The sequence below is a fragment of the Chiloscyllium plagiosum genome, unplaced genomic scaffold (assembly GCF_037043375.1).
Source record: "Chiloscyllium plagiosum isolate Xiang-an unplaced genomic scaffold, Cpla_swu_hap1 HiC_scaffold_5, whole genome shotgun sequence".
Classification (NCBI taxonomy): Eukaryota; Metazoa; Chordata; class Chondrichthyes; order Orectolobiformes; family Hemiscylliidae; genus Chiloscyllium; species Chiloscyllium plagiosum.
Window position 1 is genome coordinate 66,736,142 of NW_028270143.1, and position 22,217 is coordinate 66,758,358.

The 22,217-nt window shown below is 40.7% G+C and overlaps 1 protein-coding gene across 2 annotated transcripts in view; it reads right to left on the reverse strand.

Moving 5' to 3' along the window:
- Positions 1–22,217, reverse strand: part of blvra (biliverdin reductase A) — a 69,621-nt gene that overhangs the window by 16,660 nt on the left and 30,744 nt on the right. Inside the window, exons 3-7 of one of the 2 annotated variants that reach the window (XM_087987242.1) lie at positions 16,676–16,795; positions 11,340–11,437; positions 9,536–9,643; positions 7,552–7,723; positions 6,402–6,640 (exon numbers count right to left, since the gene is read on the reverse strand). In XM_087987242.1, coding sequence (XP_087843368.1) covers positions 6,402–6,640; positions 7,552–7,723; positions 9,536–9,643; positions 11,340–11,437; positions 16,676–16,795 — 737 coding nt within the window. Of the gene's footprint in view, positions 1–5,907; positions 6,641–7,551; positions 7,724–9,535; positions 9,644–11,339; positions 11,438–16,675; positions 16,796–22,217 lie in introns of those variants that run through there. The other variant, XM_087987240.1, reaches the window with a different exon arrangement.

Consider the following 22,217-nt stretch of genomic DNA (forward strand, 5'->3'; position numbering starts at 1 on the left):
AGACTAGGTTGAATAATTTGTAAAATTGACTTCAGAGTAGATAAAATTGGTGTTTTGTGGCTAATCCTGGTTTTTCAAGATAGTAGTGAGGACAAAGGCACAGCAGTCTGGAAATGTATTTGGTATTTTGTCAGTGAATAATTCCCAGCATTCATTATCATGATGCAAGGAATCTAATAATGGCATCAAGTGTAGCAGTACCAAGTGGAAATTAACATTTTCAACATTTCCATAGTTACCAATATATGTGAAAGATGTTTTCTTTAACTCTGAGAAAACCATCATTTTAGCTTTCAGTAATAGATAACGTGTCTCAATTTAATAACTGTAATTTGAAAAAAAGATTAATTATTTCTTTATGAATGCTGAGTGTCATAAGTGAAAATAAGGAGCTGAAGTACAGTCAAAACCTTGTCTTTGCTCTTTGTTTGTCTCAGTGATGATATGGTGCTATGCTTGGTTTACATGTCAATACATATTAATGACTTGGATGATGGAAGTGAATGTGCTATCACTAAGTTTGTGGATATTACAAAAATAGATGCGAAGGCAAGTGGTGAGAATGACACAAAGACAGCATAAACCATCTTGCTCTTATGTTAACATTTCTGCCCTGAGCTTGCTACAATGTACTGATGAAGCACAACACAAGCTCAAGGAACAACACCTTTTTCTGCTTCAGCAACTTACAGCCTTGAGGTCTCAATATAGAATTCAATAAATTCAGAAAATAGCCATACTATATCTGTTCTTCATTTTTCTTACAATTTCTAACACCATGCCTCCACCCAACCGACACTTCCCCCACAGCCTTGTCTTGTCTATGGAAAGATGTGGGAGTGAGTTAATCACTAAACAAAAAATCTATGGAACTGCAGATGCTAGAAATCAGAAATGAAAACAGAAATTCCTGGAAAAACTGAGCAAGTCTGGCAGCATCTGCAGAGAAAAAGAAAATTTAACATTTTGGGTCCAGTAACCCCCCCTTCTGCATTTCTGTTTTTATTCTTGTCTTGCTTGTGTGTTGTTAACTTTGCTCTTAGCTTGCAGGAAACTGTAGATCAGTTATGATTTGGAGATGGCGGTGTTGGACTGGGGTGTAGAAAGTTAAAAGTCACACAACACCAGGTTATAGTCCAACAGGTTTAGTTGGAAGTACTAGCTTTCAGAGCACTACTCCTTCATCAGATGGTTGTGGAGTATAAGATTATAAGACACTGAATTTATAGCAAACGTTTACAGTGTGATGTAACTGAAATTATATATTGAAAAAGATCTGAATTGTTTGTCAAGTCCCTCATCTTTTAGAGTGAACATGTTGGTTTCAGTTCTTTCATATATAAATCACAGAACTTTTTTAAAGTTACATTTACAAGTGAACTTTAAAGTTATTATTAATGTCTTCGATGCAGAGATAGAATCCACTATATCCAAATTTGCAGAAATCACTAAACAGATAGGAAAGTAGGTTTCAAGGAAGAAATAAGAAATTTACATATTGATATGTATAAGTTTGATGAATTGACCAAAATTTGGCAGATGGAGTTTATCACATAAGGTTATCCATTTTGCATCTTGGTCCAGGATCTCCCCACATACATTTGGGACACCACCCATGCCCTCTATCTCTTCCATGACTTTTGGTTCTCTGGCCCACAATGCCTCATCTTCACCATGGACATTCAGTCCGGTACATGTTCATTGGCCATGACTAAGGCTTTGAAGCCCTCCGTTTCTTTACTTCCAACCGTCCCAACCAGTATTCCTCCACTGACACACTCATTCGACTTGCTGAACTGGTCCTCACCCACAACAATATCGCCTTCGAATCCTCCCATTTCCTTCAGACCAAAGGGGAGCCATGGGCACCCGCATGGGCCCCAACTATGCCTGCCTCTTCGTCAGGTACGTGGAACAGTCCATCTTCCGTAGTTACACTGGCACCATTCCCCATCTTTTCCTCGGCTACATCGATGACTCTATCAGCATCACATCATGCTCTCATGAGGTTGAACAGTTCATCAACTTCACAGACACCTTCCACTCTGATCTCAAGTTTACCTGGACCCTCTTAGACACCTCCCTCCCTTTCCTGGACATCTCTACCTCCATTTCCAGTGACCGACTCAACACTGACATCTACTTCAAAGCCACCGACTCTTACAGCTATCTGGACTACACCTCCTCCCACCTCCCCTCCTATAAAAATGCTATCCCTGACTCCCAATTCCTCCGCCTTCACCACATCTGCTCCCAGGAGGAACAATTCCACTCCAGAACATCCCAGATGGCCTCCTAATTCAAGGACTGGAATTTTCCCTCCCACATGGTCAACAATGCCCTCCAGTGCAACTCCTCCACTTGCCACACCTCCACCCTTAAACCCCACCCCCAACCACAAGGATAGAACTCTCCCCGGTCCTCACCTTCCATGCCACCAATCTCCTGATACAACGCATCATCCTCTGCCACACCCCACTACCACAGATATATTTCCATCCCCACCCCTTTCAGTATTCCACAGAAACGATTCACTCTGCGACTCCCTCGTTAAGTCGGCACTCCCCACCAACCCACCCTCCACTCCTGGCACCTTCCCTTGCCACCGCAAGAGGTGTAAAACCTGTGCCCACACCTCCTCCCTCACCACCATCCAAGCCCCCCAAGGATCTTTCATCTGGCAGAGACTTTCCTGCACATCCAAACACCTTATCCACTGTGTCCGTTGCTCTCGATGTGGTCTCCTCTATATTGGTTGAAACTTTATTGCTGGAACAGCACAGCAGGTCAGGCAGCATCCAGGGAACAGGAGATTCGACGTTTCGGGCACAGGCCCTTCTTCGGCATCTGCAGACCTCACTTTCTCCTCTATATTGGAGAGACAGACCATCAACATGCGGAACATTTCAGAGAACATCTGTGGGACACACGCACTAAACAACCCCCCACCTTCTGGCCAACCACTTCAACTCCCCCTCCACCAAGGACATGCAAGTCATGGGCCTTCTCCACTGCCAAATCCTAGCCACCCAACAACTGGAGGAAGAACGCCTCATTCTTCCGTCTTTGGACCCTCCAATCAGTTTTCTCATCCCCCTTCCCCTACCTCATCCCAGATCCAACCCTCCAACTCAGCAATGCCCTGTTGAATTGTCCCACCTGTCCATGTTCCTTCCCACCTATCCGCTCCACCGTCCGGTCTGACCTATCACCATCACCTCCCACCTTCATCTACGTATCACCTTCCAAGCTACCTCTCCGCCAACCCTACTACCCTCCTATTTACCTCTCCGTTCCCTTCATTTCCTAACCCCCCACCACATTTTTGATGAAGGCCTGATGACCAAAACGTTAACTCTCCTGCTCCTTGGATGCTGCCTGACTTGCAGTTCTTTCCAGCACACACATTTTGACTGTGAATCTCCTCCTGCTCCTAGCTGTAATGTTATTCTCTCTCCACAGATCTGACAAACCTGCCAGACTTGCTTAGTTCCTCCAGCATTCTTTGTTTGTTTCAGATTTTCAGCATTCTCAGCTTGCTTTCATAATATTTATGAAGATTAATATTTACTAATCTTTTAAGATAAAATGCAAACACATCTTTTGCAACTAATGCAGCAATTTTGGTTGAATGTCCAATTCTGAAAGCTCAGATATGTAATTAACAATGAAGCAGTACTCCAGAAGTAAGTTGTCAGATGTGGAGGTGTCTGAGACATTAAGTTATCTTTGTCTGTCTTCTAGCAAGTAGTTGCTTTCAATCATGTTAGGATTATCAGATGAACTGTGATTTCATTGAATGACAGAGCAGACTTGATGGACTGAGTGGGAGGGTCTACTTCCCCTTTTACTAGTTATGGTCTTAATAGCTGCCAAAACACAAACAAGGAGATGTGATATTACAACATATGAGGAATGATTTAAGATGCAATCCTGTATCACAACTCTAAATGGGATTTTCTTTCGTCCACCCTAACAGGATTGCCATTGCCTGCTCATTCTCCCCTCTTGTCCGTAAATTGTGATGGAAATCATAGGCCTCATTGTTGGAAAATTTATTTTTTTGTGCCACTTCCTAATAAGTTTCTGGAGTCAGCAAAGGAAAAATGTTGATAGGTTCCAGGAAATCACATTAACAGTTCTGTGCTCTTCAATGGAGGCAAAACCTTTAAAGTGACCTCCCATTCCTCCAATCTAATTCATCTCAGGAAATTGCAGGATTCTTTCAAATTAATGCATGTTGCTATGGACCAGGCCTGACCCCTCAAAACATTTTTAGGCAGGTAACCCAGACTGTAACTTTACTATTTGTCTTAGGTAAGTATATAGTAGATATTCCTGGAGTGAATTAGCTGATCTGACTGCCAAGTTTTAAACAAGCAGAATGTATTGACAAAATTATGGAATGAAACACAAAGAACAGAAAATAGAATACCAGATAACTTATCCTATCTAAAACCAAAAGACTATCTCGACTTAATTATGCTGTTCCGAAAAATACTTGCAGCAGTCCCAATAAACACATCCCTTAGCACAAAGAGTGAATATGAAACAAACTAGGGCTTGAAGGCTTGAAGTTAGAGAGAGAGAGAGAGAGAGTACCACACTGGACTAGCCCCAACAGCCTTTCTTCTCACACACTGCTGCTGAACTGAATCAAAAACTCCAATCTAAACGAAGGTTAGCTACATAGCTGGCTGACCACTCCCCTTTGATTATACTGGGTTTTTAAAGACATGAAAGCCTTAGTACATGACATTCCAACCGGAACTTTGTCAACAAACACATTGACTAGGATCTCATTTACCACCCACTAAGAGAAAGAACAGAAAATGGTGTCACCACAGGAAATGACATCAATAACTCAAGGAAACCTAAACACAGAAATAGAAAGCGGGCCATACCACCAGTGTTTCATCCAGAGGTTCACTGATGATGATATCTAGCATGGTGACAAAACATCTGAAAATGAACCTTCCAGCTCAGCATGCAAACCTACATCCAGACCAACAATGTGACAAGGTGTGTGGGGTCTATCACATTTCCTCTGCCTCCCAAGATCAGGCCAAGAAATTGATCTTTCATCCCGGCTATATGAGAACTCTTTCAAATTTCCTTCAGTATGAGATATACTGTTTATACAATTAAAAGAATGAACAAGAAATCTATTTTTGGTGAAATGCCAATCCTCCAGCTCCATTCTTATGTTAAATTAATTCCCTGTATCCTGCATTACAGCAGTGACTTAATTTCAGGAATTACAACATTACCTGTAAGACACTTTTGGGATATCTTGAGGTCATGGAATTTGCTAGCTAAATGCACTTTTCCTTCTCAGTCAGCTTAGGTGATAGAATAAGATTATATAATGTTTGAAGAGTGAAAAAACCCACAGCATATCATGAATGCAATGCAGTGACATGTTGGTAAGATCAGTAAGAAAATTGATACTCAACTATGTCTCCTCAGAGCATATCACTTTACAGCCAAATAATTACTTTGGAAGTGCAATCACTTTTTCTCTTTAACATGCTGACACAATTATTTGAAAACATTTAAACAAACAAAACAACTATCTTGTAGCAAGGAAAACCAGTTAAGAATCAAGTATGTTGCTACTTCAAGACTATTTTAATCAAAATGGTAGAGACTACAAATTAAGATAAGAAGCTCTTTAAATGCTATCTAAATTCAGCGAGGAATATTCGTTTGCTTTAAGTTAAAATTCAGTTTTCAATTATTATTCTCCCAGCGTGCATGTTACACAGTTTTCATGACCAGATTAGAGAACAATAACATGCCTGCCTAATAACTATGTGTTTGTGTGGAAGAAATCAAGTAATATCAATGCACAATTGTTAAGTGTGTGGAGTTATACTGACTAAAAAGAAATTTTTGCAGTGTGAATCCTTGTAACTCTTTCTCTGTTTATTGCTTAATACAAAAGTTATGCACACAATAACAAAAATCCTACCTCCAGTCATCTGACATTTTAACAATTAACAACATAAGTTAACAAAACAAAAAGCAATCCAGAGAAATCAGATTGAAATGTCCATTCAACTGCTTGGAAGTTATCTAATCCCTTAAACCCAGGGTCTTTTGTTATTATCTTTTGTTATTATTATTATTGATTCCTGAAGAAAGGCTTATGCCTGAAACATCGATTCTCCTGTTCCTTTGACCAGCCTGACCTGCTGCGCTTTTTCAGCAACACATTTTTAAGCAGTAAATTATTATTAATATGTGGTGAAAAGGTCTAAAACAGGCAACCCTATTAATCAGAACTTAAAAATCTAGGCCTACATATTAATTCTGAACAACAATCCATCAAACCAATAATTTTATTTGCAGAAGACCGAGGAAGTGCAATTATTGTTAGCTTAGTGGAGTCTGCTCACAGAAAATTCTTATCTTATCTGCCAGGTCCAGACAGTGCAGGATGCGATTCTTTTCAGAGAGTTCAGTGCGTGTTTGGCCTGCTAGTTTCTGGGCAAACAAATTGAGGTCTTGCATGAATAGTCCAACATGGCTATTAGGTGCTTCTGGAAAATGATCCAAGGTATCTGATTTGAACCGGAAATGTATTTCTTTTTTGCGTTTCAACTCTGATCCTCTTTCCTCAGTCCACACTAGGGGTCTAAGATAGAATCAATAAAAAGCAGGTACTTAACCACACATTGTAAACTTATCACACAGCTCATTTCTTAATGCTGTTACATCTTGGTGTCTTGGCATCAAGTGTCATTCACTCACTCTGATTTTTATCCTTTCTTACTTTAGACTTGTTTCTTGGAAATAGATAAATCAACAACCTCTATTATCATTGATCAAAATTGGGAACTGAAAGGGTATTTAAATAAATATTTGCCATACATCAAGTAAATTGAAGGTTCACCAGATAGCTTGCTGGGATAGGATGAGAAAAAAAATAATGCCATTGATTGTATAAAACCATAAGAAACAGGAACTAGGGTAAGTTGTTCAGCCCCTTGAGTCTGTTCTGCCATTCAACAGGATCATGGCTGATGACTAAATATTGACGCTAGCCCTAAATTTGAGAGTTTGCCAGATACTGCAACAAATTGTCAAAGTACTTTGGCAAAAATAAAATATTTATGTCTCAAGAACAACCCATTGCAAGATTTTTGTTGTTTTTCTAAAATGTTTATTCTATTGATTCTCACCATAGATTACACAGAACATGCTGGCATACAGTTAGCAATGCAGTGAAATTTAAAGGCCTGATTTTTGCAAGGTCATGAAGACTCCTCAGTCCTTATAAAATGGTGAGCAGAACAGATCCAACATTTACTGGGAGAGCAAATGAACAAGAGTTTGACTCCCACAATAGGAAATCCAGTTCAGACAGGCCATTAGAAATTAGTGCTGAGTTCAAATAGACTGCATTTTGGCTATATATTGAGCAAAGTGAAAAGACTCCTCACTCCTTTCAAAATGGTGGTCAGCCATCCAGGTGAGAGAGCTCACCATCTCCCTACAATTTGTAGAATTGAAGACCGATACTGACACTGATTTTGTATCACTAACCTGCTACTTTTAGTAAGGAAATGTACCGTCATCTTCCAGTAATGCTGCTTTTGTTGTTCTTCCAATGTAGCAGATTTAAACGTGAGCTCCCCAAAGAGATCCACAAGCCACGAAAGACGTGATATTCCACTAAAAGCAGGGAATCCGGTGCGTTGTCTATCTAGAGGTCCACCTGGAAAATGATAGGTATGTATACTGATATATGCAAGTTTAGGGTGAGAGGGGAAAGATATAAAAGAGACCTAAGGAGCAACTTTTTCACACAGAGGGTGGTACGTGTATAGAATGAGCTGCCAGAGGAAGTGGTGGAGGCTGGTACAATTGCAACATTTAAGAGGCATTTGGATGAGTATATGAATAGGAAGGGTTTGGAGGGATATGGGCCAGGTGCTGGCAGGTGGGACTAGATTGTGTTGGGATATCTGGTCGGCATGGACGGGTTGGACCGAAGGGTCTGTTTCCATGCTGTACATCTCTATGACTCTATAAGTTAAATCTGCTGCCTCACAGCGCCAGAGACCCGGGTTCAATTCCCGACTCAGGCTACTGACTGTGTGGAGTTTGCACATTCTCCCCGTGTCTGCGTGGGTTTCCTCCGGGTGCTCCGGTTTCCTCCCACAGTCACAAAGATGTGCGGGTCAGGTGAATTGGCCATGCTAAATTGCCCGTAGTGTTAGGTTAAAGGGGTAAATGTAGGGGTATGGGTGGGTTGCGCTTCGGCGGGTCGGTGTGGACTTGTTGGGCCGAAGGGCCTGTTTCCACACTGTAAGTAATCTAATCTGATCTAATCTAATCTAATCTAATCTTAAATCCTAAGGTCTGACATGTCACGATAACATGCTCCTTGTGAAAATAACAATTTTATCTAAAGTTACCTTGCTTTATTATCAAATATTAAATTACTTACAATCTGCACAGTTAACCTGTTGACAACTATCTAGTTGTCAGTGTTATGTAGAGAAGGTATCAATAATGTAAATGTTGGTGAAATAGAGAGCTTTCCTATAATACAACACAGGATGACATGCCTGCTGAACAACAGAAATGGCACAGTATAGACAGATTGAAGCAATATGACAGCTAATGGATCAGATCAAAGCTCTACAGTTCTTCCACACCCATTTGTGAATGATAGCGGGGGTTAGATAAACAACTAAAAGAAGTAGGCATAACTGTGTCCTTCCTTAATAGTCATGGAGGCTAGCACCTGAGTTCAAAAGACATGTTGAGGTATTTCTAACCATCCAATCATCACCCAATCCATTTGGATTGCAACTACCTTCAGCAATAAGTGTCCAGTAAATAATCCAACTCCGTTTCCTGAGGTAGGAGCACATTACTGCAGATGCTGGAATCTGTACTGAAAACAACAAATGCTGGAGATAACTTGTGGTTCAGATAGCATTGAAATGTTAGCTTGCTCTCTTTCCATGGATGCTGTCCGACTGGCTGTGATCTCCAGCATTTGTTGTTTTCAGTTCAGTCTCGTGAGGTCCCTAACCTCATGGATGCCAGTCTTCAGTCGATTTAATTCACTCTGTGACAACAAGACTCAGCTTAGTGCATGGATTACAGTAAAGTCTATGGGACAAAACAACATTTCAGCAGTATCCTTGGCTAAGTTGTTCCAGTACAGTTATAATATTAGCATCTCCCAAATATTATTGAACATTATGCAGGTTTGTCCTGTCCACAAAAAGTAGGACAAAAACAATCCAGCCAATTGCCATCCTACATGTCAAATGGCACTTCCTCAGCAATAAATCAGTTAATTGTAAGCAAGCAGGTACAACAGATGGTGAGGAAAGTAAATGATATGTTGGCTTTCATAGTGAGAGGAGCAGGGAAGTCTTGCTGCAATTGCATAGGGAAATTATGCCCCTCACTCTAAAAAATGCTAGATCAGCCATTAGATAATAAGCAAGGACAATTGTGGAATTTCCATTCTGTATTTCCATTTCAGATATTTTGTTATTATGACTACCTGTGAAATGCAGGGAACCCTCTATCAGCTCTTTTCCATTCACTTGCTGTTTCAACTGCTTGTACGATTCTGTCAGTAATTCTATGTGCTCCACATGTAGAACTTTTCCTGCATTTCAGGGAAAAGAATACAGTACAGTTATCATATATTCAACTTGTATATGTTTATAAGTATCAATTAAAATGATGCAATTATATTACCAGAACAGGATAGTTTAGAAATAAATAAAATGGAAATATGGAAATGAAATTTATTTTTTTTTACTAGGACAGTTCAATACATTACATTTTCCTGATGGTTTAATGTTATGTTATAATAATTTAGTATTTTATAATTAGTCAAAGTGTATCTCGGTTCTCCGCAGGTTTGATATTAGGCAGGTATCTGATTCAATTATGCTTTAGGGAAACATTCTTTCATTTCTCATGTCCCTCCATTTTTGTCCCCATACTGGAATTAATATAAATATCAGCACATTGAGTGTATCTGTGTGCATGTCATAATATTTTGTGTTTTCTAAATAGTAAGTAAAGGACTGACAAATTACACTTACAGGGAGAAAGTGAGGACTGCAGATGCTGGAGATCAGAGTCGAGAGTGTGGTACTGGAAAAGCACAGCACTTCAGGCAGCATCCGAGGAGCAGGAGACTCAACGTTTCGGGCATAAGCCCTACAATTGAGGGCTACAGGGACATTGCTGTATATAAAAATGTGCTCCATAAAAATTTCAAATTTTGGTAATTTATTATAACTTTTAACATTCAAGAACTTACAGAAAGTTAACCCCATCAGTATTGTAAAGCGCTAACTTGACTTCTGCAAAGGATAATTCAATACTCCTTTTCAAAACCAGAATTAAATCTATTTTTGAATACTTTCAGTGCCACTGTCATCTGAGTTTAGCATTTCAAAAGGTGATCTAATGAATAGAGGTGCTGTATGTGGATACCTGTGGGAACTTGAGGGATAACACAGTCGATATCTCAAAGATAAATTTGAAAAGAAACCCAAACATTCGGCCTTTGTTAAGGGCACTTCTGTTCTAGAAGGCGGATTAATGTTACCAGAAGGTTTCAGTCCAGATGAGCAACTGGCGAATTCCATGAAGCAACATTTAAATTGTAACATTATCAAATGAAAATAAAACACATATTAAGATTAATTTTAACACAGTTTTTCCCATTGGGTCTTAAGTTTAATAAAGCTCCATTCATCAAATTAACAATAAAGTACATAAGGATAATGTCTCAATAAAACACATTTAACTGCAATGCAGACAATTTCACTTGTTCATGTATTATTTGTCAGTATTCACTGATTTAACTATTGAATAATCAGTTAGAGTTCATCGGTTGTTGCTGACACCCAAAGAAATGCCTGTAGTGTGTATGAATAGTGATGGTATTCTGGAAATTCACAATCACAGAGCTAGCGTGCACAACTGTTAGTGACTTGAAAGTGGTATTAAATTTTGAGAAATAAACTTTATATCATTTAGTGTTTCAAATTTTATAGTGAAATCAATTAAAAGGCCCTTCCAAAAGTGGAATAAAGACAGAAAAAGTATTTGTTCCCTGACTCACTGTTTAAATGTTACCAAAACAAATATTAGATGTGATCAGTATTTGAGAGTTTTTCCAGATCAAATTTTTAAACATCTATTGGTACCACAGGTCCATTATTGGCCCAGATTCAGATCTCAAACTATAAGTGCTCAATCATTGGAGCTGACACATTTTCAGCACTTTATACAGTCATTGTCGTAAACAATTTTGTTTTACTGCCACTATTTGATCTAATTACCTTTGATATCAGCAAGATCCCATAGTTCTTGGGCTGCAGCCACTGAGAGTGCCAACGGATATTCCACACAGACATGCTTTCCTGCCTCCAGAAACATGCTTTTTAATCAACAAAACATAGAATACACAAAAACAAAATCCAAGATTAATAAACCAAATCTGGTCAGAAAATACACTTTTTTGTAAATCTGATTATTACATTCTCTCCATTTCCTCTATGTATTTTATCAAGACTATTGAACATGGAGCTACCACTGGAAGGTGTTTAGCAGTGTGAAGAAATGATAGGCAAAGGGAGAATGCAGCAGAAACTAAGGGCCATTTGCAATCTTGGATTGTCTGTTATTTATCACTAGTGTAATGCTTTTTCATTTCCATGGAATGCCACCTTGTTGTGCTGAAAAGGCTTGTGTCTTCCGTTGATCCTGAGAACAATACCATCAGGAGTTCCCAACTCCTGACAGGGTCACCTATGACAGTAAGGTTTGGGGAGAAACTAGACAAAGCAGTGAGCCAGTGGATGAAGTCTGCAACAGTAGGGAGCTCCCCAGTCATCGAGGTTTCCTTTGCTACTGGAACTGGATCTACTTTCTGTCAAGGATCGTGTGCTTATTGATGTGCAATAGCATTCCCATGTGAAAAGATATCCTAGGTGTCCATAAGAAAAATTACGCCTCACCTCCCCTCCCCCTCCCCGCCACCACCACCACTACCCACACACACCCACCCACCCTGTAGTGATTGGTGAGAGGTGACAGGGACATGGATCTGGAAGTCCCTAGCTTAAGATTGGCTTGTAGGTGATGGAGTGTGACTCAGTCATTTCACCCTTGGAATAGGAACAGGAGAGTGTTCCAGCAGCTTTCCTCATGACTGAACAGCCCTCAGACTGACAAAATTCCCCAACTCCTCATCAAGTATGATCTTGGACTCCCACCCAGTGTGACAGAAGTCGAAGCCTCCATTAGACACATGAAGAAGGGAAAAGCTGCAGGAATAGACAGGATTCCACAGAAACTTTCAAAATGTTGAGGAGCAGAACTTATCCATCATCTCTATCAACTGTTCTTGAAAATCTGGGACAACAAAGGAAATTGCTATCAATCTCACGGTTGCTGTCATTGCCATCTTCTTCAAGGAGGGAGTCAAAGTGGTCTGTGGGAACTACTGAAGAAACTTCCGATTCTCCATCACTAGGAATATTACCAGCCAAATTCTTGCTAGGCACCTTCCCCCAGTCTCTAAGGAAATCCTTTCTGAACGTCTATGTGGCTTCTGACCAAACAGTGGAACTTTGAACATAATTTTCACTGCTTAGCAACTCCAAAAGAAATGTCAGGAACACCACAAACAGCTCTCCATGACATTTATTGACCTGACAAAGAGTTTTGACTTAGTTAATCACGAAGTGCTATGGAAGATCCTTTCAAAGGCTGGCTGTCCAGTGAAATTCACCAACATCCTCTGTCCCCTCCACAACAAGTTGTTGACAGTGGTCCTTCTGACAGTAATAATGACAGAATCCTATGAGGTCAAAACAGGGATGTCATCACTCCCATCTTCACTGCCACTCCTCTTCATCTTGTCACAAACAAGCTACCCAGTGGTGTGGACATTGTCTACAAGATGGATAGAAAACATTTCAACTTCAACTGATTGAAACCAAAGTACGGGTCGTTCGGCTATAACGTGACAGTTATGTTCCTCTGCAATGTCGCGCTATAGAAAATCACTCCATGGAAAACTGCTATAGAAAATCGTACTGTAGAAGATCGCTAACAAATAATCGCTATACTCGTCCAGTAGAAAGTTTACGTTATCCAAACAATGTCCACAATTCGTCAATTGGGTTACAGCCAATCCGCTCTGATGAAATGCGTGTTATAGCTGAACGATCTGTAGTAAGTGATACTGCCCTCTCTTGTGGAACTACAGAATGCGGATGACAATGTCATCTTTGCTTTTGCAGAAGAGAATCTTCCAGCCTCACTTAAAGCCTTTGTGGAAACATCCTAATGCATTAGCCTCAACCTCAATCTCAAATCCTTTACCAATTTGTCCTAGGTCAAATTCCGTTCCATCTCTCCATTAGTATCAATGGAAAAACCCTCCCAAATGTGGCACAGTTCCCTTATCCAGGAAGCTAGCTCTCACCTAAGGTTGACATCAATATGGAGATTTAATAGCGCATTAAATCCTGCAAGTACCACTTTTGGATGCCAAAAGATGACTGTCCTGATGACTGTGAAATTAGTGCTGATACCAAAATCCTTGTGTATAACGTAGTTGTGCTTTTTACTCTCCTATATGGCTCAAAAACATGGACTAAGTATAAATGCCACCTCAAGACCTTTGAGAAGTTCCAACAGTGTTGTTTGAGATCGATTCTCCGCATCAGGACAGACATATTAACATCACTACCCTTGAAGCAACTAACAGTACCAACACTGAGGCCATTATCATTCAAAACAAACTGCTTTGGACCAGCCACGTACCTAGAATCCCTGAGTTCCAAAGCAAATCTTCCTCGCCCAGCTCAAGGAAGGCACTCCAACATGAGGAAGACAAAAGGAGCATTTCAAAGACACCATGAAGGCTTCCCTCAAGACACATGACATAGATGTTAGTGCATGGGAGATCCTCATTTAGAAGAAATTGACTTGGAGAAAACTCCTATAGGAGGGGACACAATTCTTCGAGAACAGTAGTCAGGAAGATGCAGGACAAAAAAAGGAATAGAATGCCAATGATCTCAAAGACAGGGACCACTTGCACCTCCCAGAAACAACTGCCAAATGTGTGGTTGGAGATGTGGCAGTAGAATCAAGATTATCAGTCATGCAAGGACCCACACAAACCATGATCAGTGACATGGAAATTCCTAGATGGACAATCATTCATTAGAGAGTAATCGCCAATGAATGCTCTTTTATACGTTCTGGAGGAGGCAGGAATTACTGACTAGGCCAGCATTTATTACCCAAATGTACTTGTCATGGAGAAGATGATGAGATTGACTTCTTGAACTGTTGCGATCCTTGGGTTGTAGGAATGCCCACAATACTGTTTAGAAGGGAGTTCCAGTATTTTGATTTAGCAACTAAGAATGAACAGGTATACAGTTCCAAGAGAGGATGGTGTATGGGTGAACAGGATACTTTCAGGTGGTGATGTTGCCATATCCCTTGTCCCTCAAGATGGTAGAAATCACAGCTTAGGAAGGTGCTGTAAGAGGTACCTTGGGTAAGTTAGTGCAGTGCATCTTTTGATGATGCAAACTGATGCCATGGTGCATCAGTGGTGAAGGATGTCAATCAAGCAAGATGGTTCTTTGTGAATAGTGTTAAGCTTCTTGAGTGTTGTTGGAGCTGCGCTGACCCAGGCAAGTGAGGAGTCGTTCATCACACTCCTTTGGGGAGACATGTGACTTACCTACAGCAGAATTCGCTACCTTTGACCTGTTGGTCAAGCCATTGTATTTATATAGCAATTCCAGGTTACTGGTCAATAGTAATCCCCAGAATGCTGATATTGATGGATTCAGTAATGGTAATATCATTGAACATTAATGTATAGATTCTCTGTTGTCAGAGTTGGCTGTTGTCTGACACTTAGTTGGTGCAAATGTTATTTGCCACTTATTGGCCCAAGCCTGGAGATGTTGTTCAGGTCTCGCTGCATATGAACATGTATTACGTAGTATCTGAGGAGTCACAAATAATGCTGAATATTGTCCAAACATCATTAGCAAACATCCCTACTTCTGACCTTGCACCAACCAAACCGTGCAGGATCTGACTCAGCCCTACCCAACCTGACTTCTTGGTCTACCATAAGCGCTCATCCACTTACCTGACTTCCTAATTTTCCACCAAGCTACCACCTTATCCCCTCAGATACCTGATACCCCTACCATCTGACACCTTAAACCCTCATCCACCTGCCACCCCACACCCAAACCTTTCTCCCTCCCCATCTTCCATCCGACTCCATTTACCTTTTCACAGTAACTAATAAAATGGCTACTGGATCTACAAACTATAGATATGGCATTTACTACTGGAAAAGGGGACACACAGTTTCCACAGTAATCCACTCATTGCTGGATATACTGTTTTCTAACAAAAGGCTCCTGTGCAGGAAGTTCGAAGGCAGAACAGATCAAAAGACAAGTCCAATCAGGCTTGGGAGTAGGGTTTCCAAGCCTGGTCAGAAGTTTTGGCCCAGTTTCACCCCCTAACTTATATTAAACTCCTATGCCTAGAGCCAAGTTTATGGAAATGCAATACCATCACCATTGAACAGGAGATCCAGACATTTTTACCTCCATTATGCATCATGTAAATATTAATTCCCAGGTGATCGCATCCATCATTTGGTTAATTCTCAAAACTACATCCTATATGCTTATAGATATTTTATTAGCAAAATACCAGAAAATGAAACAATAACTTGAGATAAAAATTAACATGCCAGAATTGGAAATTTAAGATGTAAACAGTGAATGATAATACAACATAGTTCATTGGAAATGACAGTTAGTAAAATATAAGCAATGAGGATACAAGGTGTAAAGCTGAATATTTCTGAGGGAGAGAGGGCTTGCTGGGCTAGCAGCCTAACATGAACATACCCAAATTCATATGACTTTTTATAATCTCGTGAAGGAATTGTGGATGTATCACCATTCGGAGCATTCCAGAACAGCCAGTGGAGGACCTCTGCCTTTTACACCTCCTAAGACCTCAGCAGATCTTACACCTAAAGTAGCAGCAAGGATATCATTCCTATCTAGGTTTTTTTTTAAAAAAAGGCCTCCTGGTGTTTGGAAGCAGAATAAATGAATGACAGGAGTTCATTCAGTGACTTACTTGACCATATTTGGCCTTAAGAATACCACAGCATTCCTCTAATGTTTCAACTGGCTACTTGAGGCCAGTTCACTGCAACCATGCAAATGACCCAGGGATTCAGGATGGAGCCTCTTTCATGGACAATGCTTCAATTCTACTGATGTTGTTCCAAGAAACACACACCCTCAACTCTGCCACTATTTAACTTTTGAGAATTTTTTGGGGAAAAATGGTTGTTAGTTTGTGAAATGACTGCATCGAAGTATTTGACCTGTACCATGACCCTCTATCTCAGTATATAATACAATTCTGTCCAGGCCCTTGGTAATTGTGTCAGTTGTGATAAGAAAAAAAGCACGTATAATATTGATTTTTCTTCCTCTTCCAGATATTGAATCACATGCAATGCATTTCCTGTATTCATAGAAAACTGATTAGGCTTATAACTGCTGTGCACGTTTAAAAGCTGCTTTGTTTATCATACCTCACGTAATCCTCATGAAACTGATTCTCCAAACTGATGATGGCAGCTTTTATTTCATCACTCTGTAGAGCTTCCTCCAGTGTAATCTGTTTCACTTGCTGTATGTTGCCTAAAGTCCGCCTGCCAATTTGAAGAAATAAGCTCAGCAATACATTTAAGACAGCAATATAATAAAGAGTGCTTCAACACTGCACTGACTTTATGGCTCAGTGATGGAGGCTGCCAACAGCCCAGGCGACTCAATGTTGAGTTCTCCAATTTCAAATAACCTCTCTTCTCATCCTCCGACTCCCTTCCCAGCCCATCCCCCTCCCTTCCACTGCTCCCTGCCATTAACTGGATTCATTCCTCCCATTGACCAACCAGGTCACACTCTCTACCTGTCTTCACCTATCCCCATTTCACCACCCTGCCCCTGCCCCTGCCACCCACTTTATCTGCAGCTCCCCCTACACCCATCCCCAGGTCTGAAGAACAGATACACCTGAAACGTTGACTTCTCCACCTTCTGAAGCTGCCTGGTTTGCTATGTTCTTCCAGCCTCCTGCCTGTTTGTTTTTTCATTTCCTGAAAAAGCAACTTCTCACCCTACTTGAAGCAGCTGGCCAAACAGAGGCCACCTCAGAGGCTAATGCTGCTGGCTATACAATACCACCAAAGCTCAGGAGCAGCAAACAATGTAGGTGACTTTGCAGGAGAATAATTGCGGGTGGCAGCATAGATGAGGGGTATTAGGGAAGTTGTAAGCAAGGGCAGGGAGTGGTTTTCAGCATACAAACTCAAGTCCTATCCACTTCTGATCATATCCAGACTAGAGAAGATTGAGGCTTTCCCCTCAGACCCAGCAGATAGACCACTCCATTTTATGGAATCACAGAAGTTTACACTATAGGAGACCATTCGACCCATTATGTCTGTACTGGTTCATGAAATAGCTACCAACTAGTCCTGCTCTCCAGCCCTATCTCCATAGCCCTTGAACTTCATCACTTTTAAATTAATATCCAATTCTCTTTTGAAACAACGCTGAGTAAAGCAGTTTTTCTTCATCTCATTCCTAGCTCTCTCGCTGACAATCTTGAAATTGTGACTCCTAGTTACTGATATAGGGACAAACATAGTGGAAAGAGAATATTGTATTTTACCCTGTCAAAATTCTTAATCTTCACTGCTCCAAGGAGAATAAGCCCAATCTCTCTGATCTTTTCTTGTACCTAATATCCTTACTTCCTGGTATTATTCTAGTACACCTTTTTTGAACTCCAGGGCTTTAGCATCCTTCCTTAAGTAAGGTGCCTAGAACTGAACACAATATTCCAAATTTATGCATCAGAATGTCTGCCATTATTTCACCTGCCAGGAACCAAAAAAACAGAAAGCATAAGAACAAGACCTTTGGCAAGGTTGTCACGATTGTTAAGACAACATGCCCAAGACACATGATGCCTTTCTAAACTAAAAACCTTTTGACTCTACGCGTATCCCTTTATTTTCTGCCTATTAATGTATCTGTCGAGATGCCTCTTAAATGTTGGCATTGTATCTACCTCCAGCATCTTCTGTGGCAGTGTATTCCAGACACTGAGCACCCTTTATGAAAAAAACTTTGCCTCTCCAATCTCCTTTAACCTTACCTCCTTTTACGTTAATCCTATATCCCCTAGTAAATGATATTTTTACCCTGGGAAAAAGACTCCCACTCTGTATAGTCATTGTTAATTGATCACTTAAGGGCCTTCATTGATGGCTGGTCAGGAAAGGCGAGCTTGGGCCTTTGTGCCCACAAGTTAATTTCTATGGTACAGAGAACCTTTCTGATTGTTGTGGTTCTGTTCGCCGAGCTGGGAATTTGTGTTGCAGACATTTCGTCCCCTGTCTAGGTGACATCCTCAGTGCTTGGGAGCCTCCTGTGAAGCGCTTCTGTGATGTTTCCCCCGGCATTTATAGTGGTTTGTTTCTGCCGCTTCCGGTTGTTAGTTCCAGCTGTCCGTTGCAGTGGTTGGTATATTGGGTCCAGGTCGATGTCCTTATTGATTGAATTTGTGGATGAGTGCCATGCCTCTAGGAATTCCCTGGCTGTTCTCTGTTTGGCTTGTCCTATAATAGTAGTGTTATCCCAGTCGAACTCATGTTGCTTGTCAGTTGCGTGTGTGGCTACTAAGGATAGCTGGTCGTGTCGTTTCGTGGCTAGTTGGTGGCCACGAAACGACGAAACGACACGACCAGCTATCCTTAGTAGCCACACATGCAACTGACAAGCAACATGAGTTCGACTGGGACAACACTACTATTATAGGACAAGCCAAACAGAGAACAGCCAGGGAATTCCTAGAGGCATGGCACTCATCCACAGATTCAATCAATAAGGACATCGACCTGGACCCAATATACCAACCACTGCAACGGACAGCTGGAACTAACAACCGGAAGCGGCAGAAACAAACCACTATAAATGCCAGGGGAAACATCACAGAAGCGCTTCACAGGAGGGTCCCAAGCACTGAGGATGTCACCTAGACAGGGGACGAAACGTCTGCAACACAAATTCCCAGCTCGGTGAACAGAACCACAACAACGAGCACACGAGCTACAAATCTTCTCCCAAACTTTGAACCTTTCTGATTCCAACCCGATTATTTTCCCCTTCCACCAGCTTCCTTGCCACTTCTTGGGAGGGAATAATTCCATCCAGGGATTAGAAATCAGTACTCTAAATGGTAGGGTGTAACTAGTGGTGTCCCAAAACCATCTGGGTTGGGGCCTCAACTATTCATTGTGAGATTATGGGATAAAATGCCATGTTTTTGAGTGTGTTGATGAGACAAAGGTGTCATTGTGTGAAGTGTAGATAGAAGCATGAAATGACAAAGAGAGATTCTGAGAAAATCTGCATCAAATTGATTTCAATGTTGGTGAGTGTATAACCTTACATTTATCTATGATGGAATTAAATTTATAATTCTATGCAAACGTTAATACCTCTGCAATCTGTTGCTCCAAATTGAATATACTCCCACAGAGTTTCTAGATTCTGTTTTTAGTTTTTAAGTCTAGATCATGAATATAAATTGTGAACAATTATTCCAGCACTTATCCTCATAGAATATCATCCATTAGATTTTCCCACTCTGAATAACTACCCATTCTTCCTGCTCTCAGTTTTGAAGCCAACTAGCTATCCATTCTGCTATTTCTCCAATTATCACATATTCTCTGACCTAAACTTTTAGTGGCAGTTATCTTGGTGCAGAACCAATGGACTGAAGGGTTTTTTTTTCATTGATTAGATTAGATTCCCTACAGCGTGGAAACAGGCCCTTCGGCCCAACCAGTCCACACCAACCCTCTGAAGTGTAACCCATTTCCCTCTGACTAATGCACCTAAAACTATGGGCAATTTAGCATGGCCAATTCACCTAACCTGCACATCTTTGGACTGTGGGAGGAAACCAGACCACGCGGAGGAAACCCACACAGACACGGGGAGTATGTGCAAACTCCACACAGACAGTCGCCCGAGGCTGGAATCCAACCTGGGACCCTGGTGCTGAGAGGCAACAATGCTAACCACTGAGCCACCATGCCGCCATAGATTCACTATATGAATCTATGAATCTATAATTGATTAGTCTATTATATGGCACTACATGAAAGGCACGAAAATAGAGATAAATTAATAGCTACTACATGATTCTTGTCTACTCTTTCTGTTAAATGACCAAAAATTTAACAGGATTGGTGAACGCTGCCTGTTCTTTATGGATACTAATGATGTAATGCGAAAACCACAGTAAGATTTTCTATATTATTTGGGATAAACACAATAATTAATTATCTATTTGATCATGGTTCGTCAAATTTGTACAGTGATACAAGATGGAGTAAGCGGCCCTTTCCTAAGGTTCTTGTGTCCTTCTCTCCAAATGCCGTAAAAGAGCCTTGCACAATGTGCAGTCCACTACATAAATGAAAGCAAACTATTCCACTAGGCCTGCTTGAAGGGAACTTAGAATAAACAAGTGACTGACTAAAGATGAATGGAATAAAATCAATTTTTAAAGCAAAAGAAGCTGAATTCTATTTTTGGACAATTTGATTCTAATTTGGACATTATAACATGATGCTGGCATAGCTGTAACATCATTGGGCTAGTAACTTAGATGTTCATGCACTTTTTTGGGACATGGGTTCAAATCCCCAGCATTGTAGCTGGTGAAATTTAAATTCAATTAACAGAAAGGAAAAAACATTGACGTGAAAGTTCATCTCAGCAATGGTAACTATGAAGCTATCAGTGATTGTCCCTTCTGGTTCACTTTAGGGAAGGAAAATTGTCATCCTTTCCTGTGACTCTACACCACCTATGGTCAACTTCTAATTACTGTCTGAAATAGCCTCTCAGTTCGAGAGCAATGGTTGCTGAACTTGCCAGCATTCCCCACATCTCATAAACAATTACATTATCAGAGGTGCAATAAGTCAGAAACATGTCTGAAACAGCTGGAGTGAAATCAGATTCACTAATGAGTTTCATTTCCAGCCCATGTAGCTGTTACTTTTCTCATCAGCACAGGGCAGTGTTTATTTCACTGATGACTAAACTTGGATAAGTCTGCACTCTTTTGCTTTCAGTTCGAAATTTGTTTATTCATTCTTCTTGATTCTGAGTCTGTGGCTTATAGGGTAACAGCTTGTAGGCTACATTTGCTCATTATTTGAAAGAGCTCAGGATGACTCATGGCATGTATTTCCATTAGGCCTTTTAATGAAACTATGTAGACAGCGAGTTGGAACAGTTCAACTCCTTTAAGGAAGTTCCCTCCTAAAAGGGAATTACACCAGGAGTGCCCTTCTAACGTAATAATACGAAACATTACAGAAGAATGGTATGTAGAAAAGTACATTCAGTACTTACAGTTTATATCTAATGTAGAAATATGGAGTTTTGTTGACATTAGCAAGGTTAACACGTGAATAGGCAAATGCTCAAGAAAATTGCATGAATGTGCACAATGTTAAATTGCACAATAAAAATTAAACCAAATGTGGTAATAAAAGAATTATTCCCAAAAGGAGCGGCATGGTAGCTCAGTGGTTAGCACTGTTTCCTCACAGTTCCAGGGATCCAGGTTTGATTCCATCCTCGGGTGACTATCTGTGTGGACTTTGCACATTCTCCCTCTGTCCTCTCACAGTCCAACGATGTGTACATCAGGTGAATTGGCTATGTTAAATTGCCCATAGTGTCCGGGCGGTGTGTAGGTTAGGTGGATTAGCCATGGGAAATGCAGGGTTACAGGGGGTGGAGATGGGCGGAGTGCTCTTTGGAAGGTCAGGATTCTATGATTCTGTGAATAGGTGCTTTCTGAAAATGATGGCTATAGCTTGAAATTGTCGAATCTAGAAGGCTGTTAAGTACTTAATTAAAGAAGTGTTTCTCATTTTTAAAAAAATATGTGCTTTAGTCTCAGAGGCAAGAGCCCTCTTATGACTCATTTGTAGTATCCCTATCTCTGGACTGTGAGGCCTGGGTTCAAGTCCC